The sequence below is a fragment of the Protopterus annectens genome, chromosome 3.part0 (genome assembly GCF_019279795.1).
Source record: "Protopterus annectens isolate FY-2018-M chromosome 3.part0, PAN1.0, whole genome shotgun sequence".
Lineage (NCBI taxonomy): Eukaryota > Metazoa > Chordata > Ceratodontiformes > Protopteridae > Protopterus > Protopterus annectens.
The window spans coordinates 720,101,013-720,124,711 of NC_056731.1; the positions used below are offsets into that span (position 1 = coordinate 720,101,013).

A 23,699-nucleotide genomic window follows, 5' to 3' on the forward strand; every position below is an offset into this window, starting at 1 on the left:
AGAAAACCACAATTTTATGAAAAATGTGCAAAAAATATGAGGCCAAAATCTGGACATTCTGTGAAAATCTGTACAGTTGAGAGGTATGGGAAACACTTCTTAACAGAGATAGCAGTGCAAAGACTACCTAATCACCATGTAGTCAGAGGAGTAGCAAAGGCACATTTTATATTTAAGTTCCATGCTCAGAGCATAAAAAGTAGTAAGTAATATGGCACATGCATTACCATACTCAGAGGGTGTTTTTGTACTCCCTTATGGTTTGCACCCAGAGCGGACTACACCCTCTGCCCCCACATTAGTATGCCACTGACTACAGAAATTACATTTGTCTGTGTCACCCACTTTTTTCTATAGAGTTTATAAACCTTCATGTATATTGTCTGCTGTCTTGAGCTACCATTTTTAATCTTTCATCTTTTGGTTTAAATTTACCTCCACAACCTTAGCCTTGTGTGCCTCAAATCTTGATCAACAGGTGGCTGTTTTAGGAGTTCTCTGTACTTCTCACTATAATTGTGAGCTTTCCCTATTTTACTTTTTACTTTTCTTCCCCTCATGTTCTTTGTATTTTTCCTTTTGTTTTTTGCCACTTTCCTTTGGTGGCTGAGTTTTGTCTCTTTCTGGTTTGAGTGATATTCCTACTCCTTTCCAATTTGAGCAAATATGTCATCTTAGATTTGTTTCCTTCATGGTTTAGAACATTTCCCATATTTGGATCCAATGATTCAGCAAATATGTATGTATTCCATGATAGCCTTCCCTGTCTTGCTAACAGGTTTATAGGTTTGCACTAGGCTAATTGCCCTTGTAGGCCGTTTTAAGATGAGTTAAATTTCCCATTTGGTGCTTGGAGTTACCTATCTCTTTTCCGCCATTTTTTCTAAACCTAAATCTAGCAGGTACTGCCCTATCCTCCTGCCCGGACACATCTCCTTACTTAAAGGTACATTACAGGCATATTACAGTGTTTAAAATTGCTTAAATCTTCAAAGTTACCTCTGCAATTGCAGATATATTGTCGCTACGTGCTTCTCAAGTAGAGTAACTGAATTGTCTTGACTTAAAGTGTAAACCAGTGCAGTTTTGCCTCATTGGCGTGTTATAGTGAAGCATCGTGTTAGCGTTTGCTTAAAGTGTAACAATTGAAGTATTGTACTGGCGTTTGTACTTCCAATCAACTAGTGTTGTTTCTGCTAGCGTGTATACAGTATATCTAATGGAGTTTGTGCATTAATAAATAGCTAGTGAAGCTTGGGTTAGCGTCGCATATACTACAGTTTGTAAACATTGTGCAGGCGTGCTTACAGTACTGAAACATCATTTATTTTGAATGCTATGCAATGTTCTTTGTATTGTGACTGTACTCGTTATACACTTGTACTATAAAGTAATACTTTGTTAGGAGTCCTAGCTTGTGATTACATCACTATAACTCCTGTCTTTTTCCCTATTTATTCCAGGAAGCCCCCTTACTATCCTTCACCGCGTGGCTCCCAGGACACACTCAGCCGGCTCCAGTTTAAGCAGTTAAAAATTAAAAAGAAAAACTGTATCCTGAAAAGGGACATTAGGGTAAAATTACTAGCCTTACTCTATAATTGTTCACCAGGGAAGCGTTCCGTTGGCAGGAACTAGTCAGTACCTAAGCAAAATCTGGCAACTTTAAAGTATACTCCCAGTAATTTAGACAGTGTTTTTCAGAAAAGGAGCTTACCTTATAATAAACTGGTACACCTACCTACAGCTACCTCTGAGACCCTGCAGACTCCTGGCGGTGCCCCACTACCTCTACATTTATAAGGCCGTTAGCCCATCCCCCTTTCTCTTGACCAATCCTGATCACCCGTCAATTTACCACTTCTCCTCCCACACTCCAGGCCTTCCATAACTACCAAGTAAAGTCTTCCACCTCATTCTACCCATTGGCCTTCCTCTCGCATATCATGGGTAAAACCTCATATTCTATCATCCTTCCTACAGTAGTACTCCTCCTTATTCCTTATTATTTAACCAGATATGAAAACCAAGCACTCTCAGGGACTCCTTTCCCCAAGAGCTACACTAGGACACATTCAAACATCCCCTATCACCCTAACACACATTCTCTCTACCCAGCCAATACACACAGTTCCAATCCAGTGTATCTTACCCTCCGCTACCCCAAGCCATCTGCAACTAAATCTAATCTTAAGCTGCTACTCAAACTGCAAAGATTGTTAGACCACTTGAAAACTTGCATCGCCACAGATGGTGACATCCACCCCAATCCAGGTCCTACCACTGCCGCAGACTCTAATTCCCTAAAGTCTGCCCGATTTTCTACCAATTCCCTCCTTATACTCCACCTTAATCTAAGAAGTATAAACAATAAGGTTCATAATTTTCATGCCATGTTAGCTACCCATTCCCCAGACATTATGTGCCTATCAGAAACATGGCTCAAACCAACCACTAAGGACGAAGAAATCCTACCCCCTGGATATAACACCCTTAGAGCCGATCGGATTAACAAAAAGGGAGGGGGGTTAGCTGTAATGTTCAAGAATACCCTAAACATCATCACTAATCCCATCCTACCCCCCAAAATCTCTAATATAGAACTTATTTCACTAAAGATTTGCCTAAATACCCAAAAATACATTAATCTCATTGTAATTTACATACCACCAGGAAATAATTCAGAAAACCTTGAGCAATTGCTCAGCTGGCTAGCCTCCAATTGCCCTCAAGAAACCATAGTACTAGGAGATTTCAACATCGACTGGTCCCTCTACTCTGCACTCACAAACCCCCTCTCTATTAACTTACATGGTTTCTCCCAAAATATTTCTTTTCCTACCAGAATTGGCAACGCTCAACAAAAAGAGAGTATCATTGACTGGATTCTTACCAATAAAGACACACATAACTATACCACGGGGACCCTCCCAAATGACCTCAGTGACCACCTTATTACCTATATTCTAAAACACAAGTGCCCATCTACTAACCCTCCCTCATATAGATTTGTTAGAAACAAGAAGAAATTTGTCCCAAAACTTTTCCTTGCTGAACTCAAATCCTGCAATTGGTCCACCCTGAAAACTTTACCACTTGAAGAGAGCGTGGCACACTTTAATAATACTTTCCTGAAGATACTTGACTCTCATGCCCCAAACCGACTAATCAGAACCAAGGAACGAATAGCACCTTGGCTGACTAGCGAAACCAAAACTAAAATTAAACTTCGAAACCAGGCCTGGGATAAATGGAGAGCGACCAAAACCCCTCTAGATCGCATCAAGTTTCAACAGCTTAGAAACATAACTAAAGCAGCCACTACCCAAGACAAAAAACAATATTTTTGTCACCTCCAAGATAAACACCAGAATAACCCAAAGAAATTCTGGGCTGGATTTAATAAGCTCCTCCGTCCGGGGAAATCTACTACCCCCACTCCTGAGAAACTCATTGGGAAAGAACCAGAAATAATAGCCAATGCTTTTAACTCTTTTTTTATCGAGACCATCCAGTCCCTAGCCAGTCATCTTACCACTACCAACTCATCTGTTACCCATACTAAAGACCCAGTCCACCCCACCTTTAACCTACAACCTGTTCCTACCTCCTATATATGCACCCTCCTGAAAAAACTCAAACCAACCACCTTAGCTGCCGACCAGCTCCCTGCAGAATACCTTCAAATAGCGTCAGATGCCATTGCCTATCCTATCTCAATCTTGATTAATAGAACCATAACTGAAACTACCATTCCCTCTATTTAGAAAATCTCATATATCATCCCTCTTCATAAAGGAGGGACCTCCACGGAAACATCCAACTACCGTCCCATAGCAATATTGTCTCCAATAAAAGTCATGGAACGGTGTGTTCACAAACAGCTCTTACACTACACAGTACAACCACTGCACTGCTCTCCTTTGTTGACTCAGTCAATAACAAGAAATTAATTTCCTCTGCCCTCTTCCTTGATCTCTCAAAGGCCTTTGATATGGTCAATCATCAGCAACTGCTTCACATCCTGGAAACACTATATCTCGACATCCCAACCATAAACTGGTTTAAAGCCTATCTCTCTTGCAGGCAACAAGCCGTCCAATGGCAAAACAAGCTATCCGACCTACTTCCTAACACCATAGGCGTTCCTCAGGGCTCTATACTGGGTCCTCTTCTTTTCTCAGTTTTCATAAATGATCTTCACTCGATCATCCCCAAATCTACATGCATCCAATATGCAGACGACTCCACCTTGATCTGTTCTGTTCAAACAATCACCCAAAACTGCTTTACTTTAGTGGAAAAATGGTTCTCTAAACTGCAACTCATCCTTAATCCTACTAAAACCAAATTATTACTTTTTTATCCCTCTGCAACTACTCCTCTAGGAAAAGAACCTCTGAATCGGACAAGGAATCTACAAATGGTACCATCATAATCCCAGTCTCTCATACCAAACTATTAGGTGTGACTATAGATAACAAGCTTAAATTTGATATACACATTAACCAAACCATTAAATCCGTAAACAAGAAACTTGGTTCTATGTACAGAATAAAAAATTTCCTAACCCCGCATACCAAACTAACCATTGCTCGCACTCATCTCCTCTCCACCCTCCTTTATGCCTCTCAATAAACTATCTGTAGCAGATTTATAACAGGAACACCGTATTGTACTCACCACTGCCTCAACCTAAATACCCTTGGCTGGCTAGAACTTCCCAACCTTCTCAAACTCAACCAACTTACTGAAGCTTTTAAAATAATCAACCCCCTTCTCTGAGCAATATCCTGACCTCCTACTCAAACCTAAAATCCCTCAGGTCAGCTAATAGTGTTCAGGTACTAACCATTAAATCTAATAACTGCCAATTCCATTGGAAAGCTATGGAATTCCCCAACAGCCTAAGACTAATGACCTCGATTAATCAATTCAAAAATCACCTCAAAATATTTCTTAAGTCTCATTGGTCATGCCCATGTCCTAAACCAGACTAGCCGCTGTAGTATATACCCTATCCCAGAGATCTCAACCTACCCCTGCGGCTTCAATTTGTAGCCAACCTTAGAATTATCTATACAACATTCTGATTGTTATTTTACAAATATATTATACCAATGTCTTTTTCTGTGATATGTATGTTATGCTATACTATACCATTTGTAAATGTATCCTGTATTCTCTTATGTGTGGAGCTTTTCTCCCAGGGCCTCTACTGAAAATGGACATGTATCCAGCTAGACCAGCCCGGTCAACAAGTGTAAAATAAATAATAAATAATAAATAAATTTTATTTACTGCTTAGACAAACCTTACCTATTCATGGATTATAGTTATACTATCACTAGTGGTAATAACTAGGATCATACCATAGATATTTAGAAAGTTCCTAGTAGTGGGTAAAATCATTCAGGGGATGCCTCTGTCCATTATTGGTATGGGAGGATCCTGAGGTAATTTTCCTATTACTTGTCCATAGAGCCAAATTGCACTTGAATTTGGACAGTGATCAACAGTCTGTTCTAGAGTAATGGCACACTACGTGAGATGTATCTCCTTCCAAACCATTTTGTTAATGTTGCAGAACAGGTTTAGATCCCTGGAATGAGTGTTACTGATGCCTTTTGGCTTTCTGATGTGTAGTAAGTCCATCAGTACTGGGTCAGTGGATGTCTTGTGTGCCAGATGCAGGTCACCTCTTAGCAATCTGTAAGAAAATGAGTATAGTGACAGGACTTTAAATTGGTCAATGTAGGGCAACTTGTTTAAGCCTAACATGTTTTTAAGGTGTCTCTGTGGGCATTCCAGGTGATTCAAGTTTCTGGACAGACACATAACAAAGGGGATGGTATACTCAATGACTGGCCTTACAAGGGCTGAGTAAAGGAGACAATGGCATCGTTGGATCTGGAAGCAATCCCATTGCTAATGACTTCTGCAAAATAGAAGGATTTCCTCACTATAGTGAGCACATGTTGGGCAAAACCTAGGTCAATGTTCAGGTAGGTCTCCAGGGCAGTCAGCTTCCCACAAGATATGATAATGTCTGTTTTGGCATTTAACTGTAGACCGTGATTCTAGTACCAGTTATTTGTTTGGGATAAGCCTTCCTGTAGGATGGCTAAGTCTTGTGTGGATTCAATAACTGCCCTAGTTTGCATTCATCTGCAAACCTGGTCAGCCAGAGCTCTTATCATTGGTTTAGCTTCCAAGAAGTAGATCCCAAACAAAAGAGATCCAAACACTAAGCCCCGACGTACTGGATTTTTAATGGAGGAAGCTTGACCTGTTTTGATCTCCTGCATTCTGTCTGTGAGTCAGACAGTGATCCAGCTGGTGACGTAAGGTATTTTGCTATGCCATAGTGGGGATTTATGTTAAAAGCCAAAGTCAGGTCTAGGTAGTTGATGAGTAGCATTTTACCTTCATGCATAACTTTGGTGATTTTTATAAAAAAAAGTCCTCCTGCCTTTGGGAAATCCAAACTGAGATGGGAAAGGTATCTGGAAATTCTTGATGTCCTTATTAATTCCCATATAATTCTTTCCAATGTTTTGCAAATGGGGCTGGTCATACTTAAGTTCTTGTAATTTCCTAGGTCTGCGAAGGGTCCTCCCGTGTACAGGGGAAAAACTATTGCTGGTCTCCATTCCCATAGTACAAAACATATGAGGCTAAGTTTAAGCAGAGTTGTTAATAAGCTAAGTTGCCATCTTGAGATACTGACAAGGTTGTTTAACTTCTAAGCAATATTATATTTAAGGAGTTGTAACTAACAGCATGTATGATGAAGTTTTAAGTTACTACAAACATTAGCATGTATTACATGTATATGTTTGTGTTATGCCCTCTGCTGTGGGAGGTATGCAGTTTGCACAACAGTTGCTAGACTGCTCAGTGGTATGTTTATCAAACAAGGTAGGCACTATTCTGCATGATACATTGTTTCTCATTAACAAGTGATGTATGGTCTACCAGAATTTCTTTGTAGCACTGCAGGCTGTTTCTTGATGCTATTAAATGTTACTGCTTTTAATTCCTGCATATGGTTTGCACTTCACATTGAACTTTGTATATATTTTCTTCTTATGCTGATTTGGAAGCCATAAATATTTTTAAGCGTTGCTTCTCTTTTGAGCTTAAGCTATAAATTGATAGTGATCTATTCTTCTATCAAGTTGGCAGAATCTGGAGTACTTAGTAAAGTGTCAGTGAAATATTGGTGTGCTCTATCAACTACTGAAAAAGGTACGTCAGTCCAGATAGATATTTCTAGTTTTTCAAGGAAGAAGATAGAATTAATGGGAATACTCAGTCTAACAATACACATAGGTAATGATTAGCAACTTTTCTGGATTTCCATATTACACATATGGAGCACGGTCTCTAAAACTATTTAGCATGATCTCAAGGGTGGTGATGTGATTTGGAGTGTAGACAGGGATTTCACAATTGTACACTACCTTCCAGATTGTAGCTCCCCTCCATCTCCAAGTGAAGCTCCCCACCCAAGCTATTGCATGTTTCTAGATTCAGTGCCAAAAGCCCTTCTCAAGTGACAGGCTTAAAAAAAAGAGAAAAAAGCATTATGAAAATAAGAAAGATTTCTTTTACATTTAATTTCTAGTTCATTTCATTGCACAAATTAATTTGTAAATTTTTCTAAAAATATGTTTGATGGTAAATGTGACACCCGTGCACTGGCCCAGCAATCAAGGAACCTCAATCCTCACCACTAACACCAGTGAGGAGCATCCATATAGGGAAAGGATAATAAATGCACAAACAGTAAAGTACAATTTCCCTTAAGAGCACACAGAGATCACAGTCAGTCTAGGGCTGATTTCATCTCTACAGAAAACAGCCATAGCTGAAAGGTTTAAAAACATTTAATAATAAATAAGGAAAACACAAGACAATACTTCTTACTACACAGTGCTAGTGAAGAGTTCAGAAATCACAGAGAAATACTTAAAATAATACTGTAGAAAAGTTCTGACATCACAGAAAAACAAACTAGTCTAATATTCCTATTTCCTAGCTATATCTAAGAGAAAACACAGTTCTAAATTACTTACATATAGAGCAAAGCAGTGCTGGTGATGTTGGATGTTCTCAAGACAAAATGCTCAGAACTCTCTGATTCTCTCTCTTTAAATTGATAACACAGAGCTGCTTCACATGATATCATTCTTCACACTTCTCTGGAGTTCTCAGGCTAACAGAAACTACATTTGCATGTACATTCTTTACACCTAGTCAGAAACCAGAGCAATAAAGGACATTTATACATGCAAATTCTAGCCAATAACTCTGGCCTCAAAACAATAGGCAGAATTCCTTCATCCAGACATATCAGCTCCGAATTTTAACATCAAAGACAGTCATGAAATGCTTGACTTAGCTTTCTTACAGCAGAGTGCACCGTTGTTATATTTTTGCAGTACAATATCCAATACAGTCTTTTCACGTTTAAGAGAACAAGCCTCTGGCTTACATTAATATTTACAAATGACAGAATTATCTACAAAAATTCTATCTGGTTAGGCTGGCAGCCTTCACCTATCTTCACGCATCCCCCCCCCCCCCAGAGAACTCAGGATAGTTTTTCAAGTGACCCTTGAAAAACGTTGCTTGAGAGGGTTAGGTTTATCTGAGCATACCTTACCCCATTCCCTGTCTTGAGAGCTCATTAGCATTGGCATTGCTAATCCCACCGTGGTGTTGCCCTGACATATCATATGCTTGCAATCCTAGGCTCCATCTTAGCAACTTGGCATTTTGCTGGCTGGCTCTGTTCTTCCTTGCCAGGTCTGTAAGGGGAGCAGCCATGGTACTATAACTGGGGACGAACTTTCTATAGTACCCTGCTGTCCCTAAGAATGCCCACACCTGCTTTTTGGTAACAGATGCTGGCCATGCCTGAATGGCTTCTACTTTGGCCGGTTCTGGCCTGATCTTACCACTCCCCACTCTATGTCCCAGGTAGGAGACCTCTGCCATACACACCTGACATTTGCCGGGCTTAATGGTCAACCCTGCCCTCTGGAGTCTGCCCAGCACCTCCCTGAGATGTTGAAGGTGCTCTTTCCAGGAATGGCTGTAGATGGCAATATTATCTAGGTAAGCAAGAGCAAACCCTCCTGCTCCTGCTAGGATATGATCTACCAGCATCTGGAAAGTTTCTGGGGCATTCTTCATCTCAAAGGGCATCTTTGTGAACTCATACAAGCTAAAAGGCTTCACAAAGGCTGACTTCTGTCTAGCACTGGGAGTCAAGGGCACCTGCCAGTAACCCTTGGTAAGATCAATATTTGTAAGATACTCAGCCCCACCTAGCTGCTCTAGGGCCTCATCTGTCCTAGGCATGGGGTAAGCATCTGACTCTGTGTGACTATTTAATTTCCTGTAGTCCACACAGAACCTGGTGCTGCCATCCTTCTTTGGCACCAGCACCACTGGGGAGGCCCAGGGACTGTTGGACTCTTGAATTACCCCTAGTTCCAACATTTCCTGTATCTCCTCCCTCAGAGTCTGTTTGACTCTCTCAGGTACCCTATAAGGGGCCTGCCTAATAGGCGTTTGGGGTCCTGTATCCACCTGGTGCTGCACCAGGTGCGTGCTCCCCAGTTTCCCAGTGAACATGTCCACAAACTCCTGTAACATTTCTCGAACCTGGGTAAGAGATAGCTGCTGGAACATAGCTACCCCATCCACTAAGGTGTCAGTCTGAGCCTCACTGAGGAGATCATTCACCAGATTTCCCTCAGACTCACCCTGTAATCCACTGCAAATGCCCAGCACAAGGGCTTCCCTATCATGGTAAGGTTTCATAATGTTAACATGGTACATTTTGTGCCCCTGCCTTCTACCACCTTGTAGGGTCCCTCCCAAGTTGCTTGCAGTTTGTTGTGTCTGACAGGAATGAGAACCATTACCTGCTGCCCCACATCATACTCTCTAGCTCAAGCATTCCTGTCCTACTACACCTTTTTCTGCTGTTGGGCTTCTGCCAGGTTCTGCTGGGCCAAGCCCATGAATTCCCTGAGCCCTGTCCTGAGGTTTAGGACATATGCCACAACAGACTCCTTGTGAGGTTCATACTTACCTTCCCACTCATCTCGAATTATATCTAGAGGTCTCCTCACCCTATGTCCATGCAGCAACTCAAAGGGTGAAAAACCTGTGGATTCCTGGGGAACCTGCCTGCAAGCAAATAACAGATGTGGCAAACATTTCTCCCACTCTCTGTTAAACTGGTCTGCAAATGCATGTAGCATGGACTTGATTGTAGAGTTTAACCTCTCAACAAGACCATTAGTCTGGTGATGGTAGGGATGGTCTTCAGGTGATTCACACAGACAAGCCAGCAGGTCTGACTTGAAATTAGCACCTCTGTCAGTCAGTATTTCTTTTGGGAAACCTACCCTGCTGAAAATCTCTAACAAAGCACTTGCCACCTTTTCTGCCTCAGTGGGGGACAGAGCCACTGCCTCAGGGTACTGTGTAGCATAATCCATTACCACTAGAACATACTTTTTTCCTGTGGAACTTGGGGATACTCAGACACCCAGCAATATCTATAGCTACCCTCTGAAATGGCTCCTCAATCACAGGCAAAGGCATCAAAGGAGCTTTCACCTTGACTCCTGCCTTGCCTACCTTTTGGCATTACTCACAGGTCCTGTAGTACCCTATTACATCTCTGGAAATTCCAGGCCAGTAGAAATTCTGCATAAAATAAAATAAAATAAATAAATAAAATAATACGACTCTGTACATTTTATGCCCATATGACCTGCAAAGGGAATATCATGGGCTATGGCTAGAAGTGCCAGACATTAGGGTCTAGGCACTGCCAACCGCTGTACCCTTTCATCTTCTAGCCCTCCCTCAGGGGTCCACTCTCTATACAGTAACCCTTTGTCCTAGTATACAGAATCCCCTTTCCCTTGAGAATCAGGTGCCTTACTAGCTACCTGCCTCAGGCCTTGCAATGTAGGGTCTGAGAGCTCAGCCTGTCTCAACTCTTTCTTTGTAACCCCTTCCAACTCCCCTTCCACAGGACATCTGGCATCCTCTGACAGGGGTGCCTCACTGTCAGCCTGGGTACTACTACTCACCTCTACCTTTGCAGTCACTCTGTCCAAGGGAACATCATTACCCACAAGCAGCTGTGGCTCACCTTCAGTCTCACTGCTACAGAGTAGCTCCCTCCCTGAAGTAACCACCTCACCAGTCCTGGCTGCAAGTATGCAGTCTGTCTGGGTCTCCCCCAGGCTACCAGACCCACATGCTTGTCTCCTAGCCTGACTGCATGTTCATAGGTTCATAGGTTTATAGGTAGGTACTAGGCTATCTGCCCGAATGCATTTATAAGCCTAGCCAGAATCTGTTGGCTTTTGCCACCCCCTTAGATTAGTTCCCTGAGCCTCTGTCCAGCAGAGTCACTGAAGTGATCCCGGGGTAAACTTTTTGTTTCCCATTCACTCGTCAAGGTTTCTCTTGAAGAGTGCTAGTGAGGAGCTCTGCCTAATGTAGATTGGAATCTTGTTCCAAAGTATGGGAAGTCTCTGGAACAGTAATCTATCCCTCAAGCATGTCCTATTTATCGTTGTGGTGAGGTTTAGATCCCTAGAGCATGTGGCTCGAGGGGATAAGGTTTTCTTTAGGTGGAGCATGTCCATCAATGCTGGGTTGGACATGGCCTTGTATGTCAGGCAGAGATCACCTCTGAGCAGGCGGTATGCAACTGAGTTCAGCTGGAGTTTCTTCAGTTGAGCTGCATAGGGCATCTGTTTGAGGCCAGTGATCCTTGGGTCTATATTATAACATCGAAGTCATACAACTTTGAATGTTATAATATCTAACCCAGTAGAGCGAATGCTGGAAATAGCGAAGCTGCAGAACACCAAATACATTCCTAGGGAAAGTATTCAGTGGGCCATTTCTGCAGCTTTGCTATTGCCTCTACTGTAGAGCAAAGGTTACAGACTGGGTTAAGGTAAGTGTGCGAATGAAGGTGAGTGTGCGATTGGGCATGGGTTAGGTGAGTTAGGGTTAGGGAGCGGGTAAGGTGAGTGTGCAATTATGACGGACCTTAGGGTTAGGGTTGGGTTAAGGTAAGTGGATAGCTTGTGGTGTATGTATGGTTTAGTGTAGGGTTTTGTGAAGTGTGTGTGTGTGTGTGTGTGTGTGTGTGTGTGTGTGTGTGTGTGTGTGTGTGTGTGTGTGTGTGTGGATTATTTATTTTGGTGTGCTTGTGTTGTGTGTATGATTGTCGGAACAGCAATTTTTTTCCCAGGGAAAAAATTTGTTATTCTGACTGTTCGGTTTTCTGGTGTTTTGCTCTACTGGGTTTGATATTATAACATTCAAAGTTGTAAGACTTTGATGTTATAATATAGACCCATGATCCTCTTGGTGAGGTACTTCTTTGGTCTTTCCAGTTGTTGCAGGTGTCTTGTAAGGTACATCCCAAATGGGGCGTTGTATTCTATGATGGGTCTGACGAGTGATAAGTAGAGGGGCACAATGACCTTTTTTGATCTGGATACAAACCCTTTTGTGATTAGGTGGGCCACATAGAAGGATTTTCTAACCACTTTGGCAATGTGATTATCAAAGGAGAGATTACTATCTACTTGCGTCCCCAGATCCATTATTACGTTTTCCATATTTAGGGGACTACTGCCTATGCAGTATTTTGTGGGTACTTTGTTTTTTCCAAAGGGAGTAACTATGCACTTTTTGGCATTTAGCTTAAGGCCATGATTTTGACACCAGGTATCCGTCTCAGTGAGACCCTTTTGGAGGATGTCTGTGTCAGCCTGTGAGTCAATTATAGCCCCTAGTTTGCAGTCATCTGCAAACTTGGTCAGCCATAGTCCTCCTGTGCTTGTCTGTACCTCTGAGAAGTATATGCCGAACAGGAGGGGTCCTAGGACTGAGCCCTGGGGAATGCCACTTGTAACCGGTTTAGAGTCAGACCTAACTCCCGCAACTCTCACTATGTGGGTTCTGTCCGTGAGTCAAATGGCAACCCATCTTGTGACATAGGGGTTTATGATAATGCTGGTTAGCTTGTCTATAATACCAGAATGGGGAATGGTGTTGAAGGCCTTTGTGAGGTCTAGGTAGGCTGTGTGTACCACCTTTCCCTTGTCTATAGCCTTGGTAACTGTCTCAAAGAAGTCCACCAGGTTTAGGAGGCATGATCTGCCCTTAACAAAGCTGAACTGGGTAGGATCCAGTGTTTGGAGGTTCCCAATGTCTCTGTTAATGAGTTCCATGATGATGCACTCCATAGCCTTGCAGACCAAGCTAGTTAGGCTTATAGGGCAATAGTTCCCGGGGTCAGTTGTGGCTCCACCTTTGTGGAGCAGAATAACTGTTGCTGTGCACCACTCTATGGGTATGTAGCCTGTGGAGAGGCTGAGTTTGAACAGTGTGTTTAGGTGAGGGGTTAGTTCATCTTTGAGCTCATGTAGGACACAGCCTTGGACACCGTCCAGTCCCATTGATTCTGTATTTTGGCTTTGGACAGGGCTATTTTAACCTGAGTGTCTGTGATTTCAGGGGCTCTACATTCTTCTGGTATGGTTATGGGCCCTTTTGGGGGTGGGGGGTGGTGAAGTTTGCACTGAACCTGTCTGCCAAGATGTTGGCAATATTTTCTGGTTCAGTGTATTTTGTGCCATTCTGCACTAACTCCAAAGATCTGAGCATTGCCACTTAGATTCTTGATATAGCTAAAGAATGCCTTTTGGTTATCTTTGGAGTCCTTGTGAAGTTTTCTTTCAAAGCTCACCTTGGACGATTTTATGAGGGATCGTAGTTTCTTGCTGATACTGATCAGGGATGTCTTCCCTTCTTGGGATTTTACTCTTTTCTGTACTAGTTTCCTCCTTCTATTGTATTGCTTGTATATGGCAGGGGTCCACCAGACTGGTTTCCTTTTCTTAGAGGAGTGAGTCTTGGTTTTGCTTGGGATAGCACAATCCATGCATTCTTGTAGGTGCCCGTAGAATGCATTAGTAAAGGATTTTGCACCGTGGACAGCATTATCCTTTAGCATGGGGGCTTTGAAACTTTCCACTTCCATCTTAAGTAACGTGAAGTTTGCTTTTGAAACATTTTTCATGGTGGTTTCCTTGTCCAGGGGTGGGGAAGGAATGTGGATATCCAGAGTGATTTGTTTATGGTAAGATCTAACCAGCGAGGGGTTGACCTCTGGTGTGGAACACAGGTTGCCCATGTTGGTGATGACCAGGTCCAATATGCTGTCACCTCTGGTGGGAGTGTTGACCAGTTGTTTCAGGGCATTTGAGTTTATAAATTCTAGGAAATGTTGGGCAAGGGAGTTAGTACTTGAGTAGTTCTCCCAGTTAATGTTTGGGTAGTTGAAATCACCCAATATTAGGGTGTTTGGTAGGACCTTTATGTTACCCAGTGTTTCCAGAAATGTGGAATGGGGGTCCTGGGACATGGTGGGTGATCTGTAGCAAGCTACAATTTGAATTGCAGTTTTGCCTGTTGTTAGTTGCACGTGCATAATCTCTGAAGCATCGTGTTCTGCCACTAACCTGGATGTGTGGGTATCCTTGATGAATATGGATACTTCCCCACCTTTTGTATTTCGGTCCGGGTTCTGTGGCTGAAATGTATGGTATGAGTTGTAGCCTGGTAGTGCTGGGGTGCTCTCTGGAGCCTTAAACCAGGTTTCTGTTACTGCATATATATTGATTTTCTCCATACTGAGGAGTGCCTTGAGTGCATGCATTTTGAGGTTTAGACTTCTGGCATTGAGTAGTATTACCCTCAGATTGTTGTTACTTGTGCTATTTACGGTGGTGGGTTTGTCTTTTGAGCCTTGCCTAAAAAAGGCACTATGGGGTGGCAAGAGCCTTGGCCAGTATTCAAAAGCCTAAGGGTGACAGGTGCAAGCCGTCTCTAGCGAAGCAGCATGGTTTGTCGTGCATGTCATCCCAGGCAGACAGACACTGGATCCCCATTGAATGACACTAGAAACTTAGCCAATTGTTGAAATTTATGATTTTTTTTCTTTATACCATAGTATCCTTCTTGGTGAGAGCAGGATGCTACTTAGGGTCAGAGGCATACCAGCCTGGACTACATGATCAGAGAGCTCTTCCATGTAGTCCAAGGAGTATGGCTCAGGTCATTCATGCCAACATGGACAATGACAGAGTCATATTTGTACTTGTTCTGAAGTGACCTGAGTGCTTGTGTTATGTGGCAGATCCTGGCATCCTGGCACAGTTACAGTGTAACTGGATAAACAGATGGTACTGCCTCATCCAAATCCTTCCTTATCAGGACATCTGCAGGATGGTAGTTCAGTACCCCTGTTGTCTCAGGTCAACTGACTCTCTCACCTTTTGTTCCCCACCTTGCCTCCATGGACATCTGTATGTCACATGGCCCCACTGGTTGCATTTAAAACATTTAAACCTAGGTCCTGGACATGTACCTGGACTAGTGGCTTCCCCTGCTACTGATAGATTCTGTTGTGGCAGTCTGTGCTGTCCACCATGGGTTCCTTTAGACCCATGAGCAGTACTGGGGTCCCCTTTCCTGTGCAGGATGGCCTGCTTGCTGTGTATAGGTCTCCCTTCTTCCCCAACTCATCTGAAGTAGTGCATTGTCTATCAGCTAACCAGATCCTCATGTCCTCAGGCAAAGTGCTAAGGGCCTGTTCCCTCACCAAAAGGTCTGCCAGCCCTTCAAAAGTGGTGACCTGCCATTCACTCACTCACCTATGAAAATAAATGCTCATTTCAGCAACATATTCACACACACTTTCATCTGCCTTGCGTCTATGCACACAAAACTTTTTCCTATATGTTTCAGGTGTTAGCTTAAAACATTCTAACAAGTGATTTTTTTAACAGCTGTATAATCAAAATATTTACAATCAGCAAGTTTAGACAACACAGTTACAGCTTTACTATTGAGTAAGGGGGTCAGGAACTGTACCCAGAACCTTTGTTCAACATCATACTGTTTACATACCCTCTCAAACATATGAATAAAACTATCAAAATTATCCCCCTCTTTAAACTGCGGAAGGAATTTACTGACCTTTTGTGCTTCTGGAGTCCAGTTACTCCCTTCATTACCTCCATGACTCTGGTGAAGAGTCAGCATCTCCTTCTCATGCTGCCTCTGCCTCTCCTTTTCCTCAGCTTCCAGGTGTAGCAGTTTCTCATTCTCCTCAGCCTGCAAACATTGCAGTTTCTCATTATCCTCACTCTCTAGACACCTCAGTCTCTCAGCTGCTTCTATTTCCACATGCCTGGCCTCAAACACAAGTCTCCAGATGGATTTTTAAGTCCTCTGCAGAAATGTTGAGCTGTCCATTCTCAGAATTTGGTACATCTCCACTGCCAGTCTGATCATCCTCCTGGTTGCTGTTTTCTGATCCAGCTGTGACCAAAGCTGCAATCATGTCTCCCTCAGTCAGGTTTCCATGCACCAGTCCCCTAGCCTGGCACATCTCAGCCAGCTGGCTCCTTGTCAGCTTTCCATACTCCTCTGCTGACATGCTGCCTGCTCTCCCTGACTAACTAGCTAACAAAAGAAATAAAACAATTGTGATCTGAACTCTCAGTATTCACTGCATGGCTGATTAAGAGTACAAAATACATTCAGAGTACACAAGCTACAGGAATTCACTCTACCCACACCACTATAAGCCAATTAGTATTTGCCATTCAATTAATATGTGGTGTGGATAGCCCACCACTGCCAAACAGTTAATATGTGATGCCCGTGTACTGGCCCAGCAATCAAGGAGCCTCAATCCTCACCAATAACACCAGTGAGGAGCATCCATATAGGGAAAGGATAATAAATACACACACAGTAAAGTACAATTTCCCTTAAGAGCACACAGAGATCACAGTCAGTCTGGGGCTAGTTTCTCCCTTTCTCTCCAGGTCCCCAATAAAACTCCCCACTGGCACAGCTATAGGGTCCAGATCTCAGCCTACTGGGCAAGCTAAAACCTCCAGCACCCTCTCTGTCCAACCAGTGTTTCATGTCCCTGCCCAAGTAGCTGACACACACACACTTTGAGATAAGAGTTATATACAACCACACAGACACTCCTGGGGAAGGCTGGCACAGATTTTCCAGCTGTGCTCTTTTTTTGCCCAGTCTAAAAGGTAATATGAGCTGCCACCACCCACTAATATCAGCTACTGAAAGCCCCTTCTGAAAGGGTGTCCAATTATTACTGTGCAATATTATTACCCAAATGGTAAGTATGACTGAACAGTCAAGGCTTATTAGAGTGACTTGTTACAGTATCACTATATACATGCAATGTACTCTTAGAGCTTACATTATCTCTAAACAAAACAGCCACATTTGAAAGATTTAAAAATATTTAATAATAAATAATGAAAATACAAGACAATACTTCTTACTATTCAGTGCTAGTCAAGAGTTCAGAGATCACATAGAAATACTTAAAATAATACCATAGAAATGTTCTGACATTACAGAAAAACAAACTAGTCTAATTGTCCTATTCCCCAGCTATATCTAAGAGAAAACACTTTTCTAAATAACTTACATATAGAGCAAAGCAGTGCTGGTGATGTTGGATGTTCTCAAGACAAAATGCTCAGAAATCTTTGATTCTCTCTCTTTAAATTGATAACACAGCGCTGCTTCACATGACATCATTCTTCACACTTCTCTTGTGTTCCCAGGCTAACAGAAACTACATTTACATTCTTTAGACCTGGTCAGAAACCAAAGCAATAAAAGAAATTTATACATGCAAATTCTAGCCATTAACTCTGGCCTCAAAACAATAGGCAGAATTCCTTCATCCAGATATATTGGATCCAAATTTTGACAAAGACAGCCATGAAATGCTTGACTTAGCTTTCTTACAGCAGAGTGCACTGTTGTTACATTTTTGCAGTTCAATATCCAATCCAGTGTTTTCACATTTAAGAGAACAAGCCTGTGGCTTACATTAATATTAACACATGACTGTCTAGGCTGGTAGCCTTCACCTGTCTTCACAGTAAATATGTTAAACACCTGTTTACACCATTGCTAGTGTTGGCAATCTACTGCCATAGCAGTCTACTGAGGTAAGTCACAGAATTTAATGGTATCAATACACAACACTTTGAGGTGTTTTGTAATATAAAAGAATTTTATGTAATGGTGGCTTAGCTTTTATTGTCAATGTTGTGTTTCAGATGTGCAGAGCTTCCCCAGATGATCTGGTTTCCAACTTTACCAACAGTAAAGGACATCATCTATATAACCTTACAGGTTATAATATTGAAGATTTTTTACTCTGGACATCAAAAAAACTTCTAAATAAAAGGTAATCTCTTCCTCTGTTTGAGACCATGATTGTGTGACTGGTAAATAACTTTATAGCAATAGGATGAGAACTGAAGTATCAGATTGCTAAACTACTACCATTTCTAGGTAAAACATTTTTTTATCAGAGCTGAACATTTTTTAGCTAGATTTTTCAGTTCAAGAGGAAAGATTGAGAGCCTCTAAGATAATTGCTCAGATAAGATGGACATGCAGCTACATTATGTCACACAGTGAAATTGCAGTGCATATAGTCATTTTGAAATGCACTACATATATCTGAGATGTCAGAAACAAATTAAGTCTGTACTTTGAATAAGTATCCAATTTAATTATACTGTGAGCTAGACTTAGTGAAGCAGTATATTTTATTCCTTTTATTGTATTTCATTGATATAGATCTAATGCAATGATGAAAATGGCACAGTAAATAAAAAGGCAATGAAATTTATGGGGTAACTTCTAAGCACACAAAAGAAGAGCTAAACCATGTTGTGTTGCTAAATCACAAGTGTTGAGAGTTTTAACAGAATAACTTTCAGACAGCATGTAGTAAACTAATGTTTACATGTTGTAATATTGAGTTACTGTATCCTCTTTCAGTATTAGTGACACTTATTCTGTATATACCAACACACTGACTGTGTTAAGTTAGTACCTTACTCAGGTTCACATAACAGACTCGTTATATATTTGCAAATGATCTGACACATTACACCACTCCTCTTGTCAAAGAGACCATTTAAGATGCCTGCACAGTCAGAAAACAGTGAGTTCACTTCTTCCATCTCCTAGATATGTCCCTTTTGGCACTGCTAAAAAAGGCCCAACAGATTAGAGTTATTGCTTGAGTATTACAGTGGGAACTGTAACATTAAACAAGACAGCAGCATCACTGCATTTAAAATGAGTACTTTGTATGAATCAGCAGAAAGTCAACCTTTGGAAAGCCTGGCTAGACTTAAAAAGGGCCCCTGGGGTCATTAGCATAGTCATTCCCTATGGACCAATAGTCCAGGACACCTACAATGTGTCCTACCAAGTACCTTTAGTAGCTAGGGTAGTTTATCAAGTATCAACCTGCCCTTTTGCAGGAATTTTCATGTATGGACATTTTTTTCTTCAGAGGATAAAGAGAAAAGAAGAGAAAGAAAGAAAAAGAGAAATTACTTCTTCGCTGAGCATGTGTGTGTGTGTGTGTGTGTGTGTGTGTGTGTGTGTGTGTGTGTGTGTGCGTGCGTGTGTGTAGGTCTGTGATCTCAGATATAACCAATATCTTTTGGTTTATGGATTGTTGAGGTGTGTCAGAATCTTATAAAGCAAATAAATGTATTAATTAAAGAATTAAGTACCTTTCTAGACTGTGGTAATCAGCAAGATAAGGTCTAGAAAAGTTGATCTATCCTGGTGTATGACATATGTAATAAGAATGTATGCATAGGAATAAATTCGGTCAACAAGTGACTAATCTTTGAGGTATATCATAGGGGTGCATCTTGTAACAGAGAGAACAAGAACTGCAATCATCCTTGTGTTGTGACTGTAGCACAGAATGTGGTAGAATATATACTAATTCTAAGATTCTTTTATCTCAGTGTTTCCCTTTCTATGAAGAACAATGAATGTAGTCTGTGTATGCAGTCATCCATATTGTGATGTAAGAGGATGAAACCTTGTCGCTATGACATTTTAATTAAGTTAGAGTGAGTTTAGGAATTTGGTAATTTGCTGTAGTGTGTGGGAATCATAATGCATGTTTCATTGGGACAGGCATTACAATTGTTCCCATTACAGTTATGATAGAGTGAGAATTTTAGTTAGTTATGACATCCCATTCTGACACCTTTGCCAAAAGTGAGTCTTAATTTGTCATCTTTCTGGAAATTGTTTATATTTAGAAAATTTTCTGTGTTTCTATGTAAATTCAATGGAATTCTTAAAAGCTAAAGATGGTGTAGACTGAAACGCTGCTAGTTGTGAGACAGTTTCATGCCATTCAACTACAAAGTTAGGTTTCTGAAGAATTTTCATCTCATGTTCTGTTTTTAAGTTCATTTCAACAGTCTGTATCTGTTTTAGTTAAGTACTTTAGGCCTATTGTCACTAATTGCAGCAGATAGCTGCATAGCATTTTCCCGTTTAACTTGTCTAACTGTTGGAATTCTTTCTTATGAGAGGAGTTCTTCAAGGCAATTGCAGGCCATTCAAAAACACAGCTAGGTATCTTAAGAATTTTCTCACCCTTCCACCCTATTCTTGTTGCATTCTTAAATTCACTGTAATTCTTGTTGTCCCCCCCCAACCTTTTGCTAATTTAACAATAGCTTTCCCTCCTTTTCTTTCATTGTCTGTTGCCAGTAAACACAAAAGTATCATTTTTTTAAGTCACCCCCTTAAGCTCTTTAAATATATTTATCTTTCTATTGTATTCCATAGAGCTAAGGGTACTGAGTGTCCACCAATCTGATCTGGGTTGGTTTTTTTTACATCTGGTGATCCTTAAATTGCCTGCCCATACCATAAATTTCCATTTGGAAGCTCCTCCTGGTCTCATCTCATGTGGTCATACAAGCAAGCAGTAGAAGATCAAATAGGAAGTTTTCCCTTTAACTGCTAAAGCTTGAGATCCCCACCCTTTTATATATTCCTGCATGCTTAGTTGTGCAGGGCATTACATAGAAATATTGACTCCTTACTTATTTCCCTCTCACTTTTAAAATTTGCAACATCTGGGATAAGATTACCAATCACTGGTTAGTCTTCTGCAAATGTTATGCATTTCATCATCATTACATAAAACCTCTGCTGCATATGCTTTACATATATAAACAACTTAGCACTGGACAAGATGGATGGTCAGCCTGATAGTTTTTCCTCTGTTGCTGGCCTTTTAGCATGAGGTCTCCTAAGACACTGAGCAGACTGCATTGTGCTCACATATAATTAACTTATACTCAGCACTATAATTCCAGATGTGAGGGTTTTAAATATCTAATTAATCTGAAGACTTCCCTCTCACAAAAAAAAAATTGCCCTATGAGCTGCATGCACTCCACCACAGTCATTCACTAATCACACTAAAATGTCTTATGCTGAAGTTATAGAAATCAATCTCAGAACCTCCTAGAAATAAGGCAATTAAGTCTCAGCAATAATCCAATCACTCATCCATATTATTCATACTTTCTATTGAGTCACCCTGAGGAAAAAAAAACAATTCAGACCTACAACTTTAAACCACAACAGCAACAGAAATATTTTAGTGTTAGGTAACTCTCTTTTCAGACAGAGTCACCCCTACCAAGGTAGGACAAGGAGAGGGCTACAGTGAGTTGCCTTTCACACACTGAGATCTCTGACATTACATGGGCCATAAGGGCCATACCTCTTGACATATTTGACTACAACATGGTAGTGGTACATTCGGTCATGGACAAATTGAAACGTAAAGCCCTAAAGGACATGTAGAGAGATGTATAAGAATTTTCCATGCTTGCTGCAAATCCAGGAAAGACACTAGCCCTGAGTGGAGTCCATCCTTCACTGGGACTGATACAAGAAAAGGTAATTTGCCTTAATAACTGGTTAAATATCTGGTGTCATTTCAAGGGGATCCAGGATATGTCAGCAATGGATGACATATGCAACAGTCCAGCTTGCTTTGCTAAGGATGGCTTGCACTTCTGGCGACAAAGCTACCCAATACTGGTAATGCCTTTGCTGTCCCACTAGTGCCTTTTTAGGCAGAGTCCAGTTGATGGACATTCCAGTATAACTAACATATCAATCCCCAAACTGGATTGTATTAAAGTGTCTGCTCTCAATGTCAGAAGTTTATGTAATAAAGTGCCATCTTGAGATACTCCAGCATTTGGAAAATATCCATGTCTCCATAGTTACTAAGGCTTGGTTTAAATGTAAGGAAATCACTCCTTGTATGCCATGATTTTGTGCTTTTTATGCCTTCAGACCCAGTGGCAACTATGGGGGAGCCTACACATTTGTTATGGAAGACAGTTTCTCCAGGCAGATCGCTAAGAATCCATAAAATGAACTCTCTGAACTAGAGATTATTCTAGATATGATTAATTATCAACTAATAGCTTCTTACAAAACACCTCCTTTGTCTTCTAATGAGCATGTAAGAGCCCTCAATGTTCTAAATGATATCTCTGTTTGAAAAAAAAAAAACTCCAATACTTTAGGTGACCTCAACAACTCTTCAATAAATTGGGACACCTATACCTCTTATCTACAATATGGCCACATATTTTCTTGTGCAGGACCTGCAATATACCAGGCTGTCTAATTAACAGTGTTAAACATACCTTACAGGCACACTCCATAAATTGCTTAACCAGAGTTTAGTAACTGGCTTTGTCTCTGTTGAGTGGCTTATTGCAGTGGTGAAGCCCTTCCCTAAGGGTGGCATTTCAGTCTTCCTGGGTTTTTACTTATCTATCAGCCTTACAAGTCTCATCTGCAAAGTCAGGAAAAGTATTGTAACTGACCTCATAAACTGTGATATCAAGAATCTTGTTACATTTGATCCCCATAGTATGGCTTTGTGAAGCATAACTCCTGGCCATTGAATCTGGTAAATTTCTTGGAAAGGGTTACGAAGGCTGTAGATCATGACTGTACAGTACATATCGTGTATCTTAATCAGTCAAAGGTCATTGACACCACTTTACATGCAGGCTACATACAGATGGTAAATGCTTTAAACAATTGACTCATATAATGTAATAGTTCCATTATGTAGCAAAAGAAAGATAAGGGTTTTTATTTCTTGATCTGATTTTTAAATTAATGTTAACAGTTTATATCTACTTAACTAAAGTCTTTAAGTATATATTAATAATTCCAGTACATAGTTGCAATGCATTTTGCTGTATAGGTGGCCTAATGTTGGTATTAAACCCTAGTTTCATTCTTAGGTACTGAGTGTATGCCAGGCTAGTTCTGGACATGTCTTTGCATTAAGGCAGTTCCAGGCCAGTCAGCCCAGAACTAAGGGTCTAATTGTTTCTCTCTTCCATCCACCCTGTTGTAATTACATTCTTAAAACTTTAATTCTTCTTCTGGCTTTTCCCACTTAGGGGTTGCCATAGCAGATCACCTGTTTACTCATGATTGGCAGTGGAGCTTTACGGTGTTGAGTTACCAGCCCAGTGCTCAACCTTCCACAGAAGGCACACACATGCACACACTCATGCCTAGGACCAATTTAGAGTGTCCAATCCACCTACAGCATGTCTTTGGGATGTGGGAGGAAACCAGAGCACCTGGAGGAAACCCACGCAACCACAGGGAGGACA

General features: G+C 41.2%; 1 protein-coding gene across 1 annotated transcript in view; it reads left to right on the top strand.

Annotated features, from left to right (window-relative positions):
- LOC122796911 (ATP-binding cassette sub-family A member 13-like) overlaps positions 1–23,699 on the top strand; it is a 3,979,956-nt gene that overhangs the window by 1,806,990 nt on the left and 2,149,267 nt on the right. Inside the window, exon 23 of the mRNA XM_044065669.1 lies at positions 18,249–18,379. Within this exon, the coding sequence (XP_043921604.1) occupies positions 18,249–18,379 (131 nt within the window). The remainder of the gene's footprint in view (positions 1–18,248; positions 18,380–23,699) is intronic.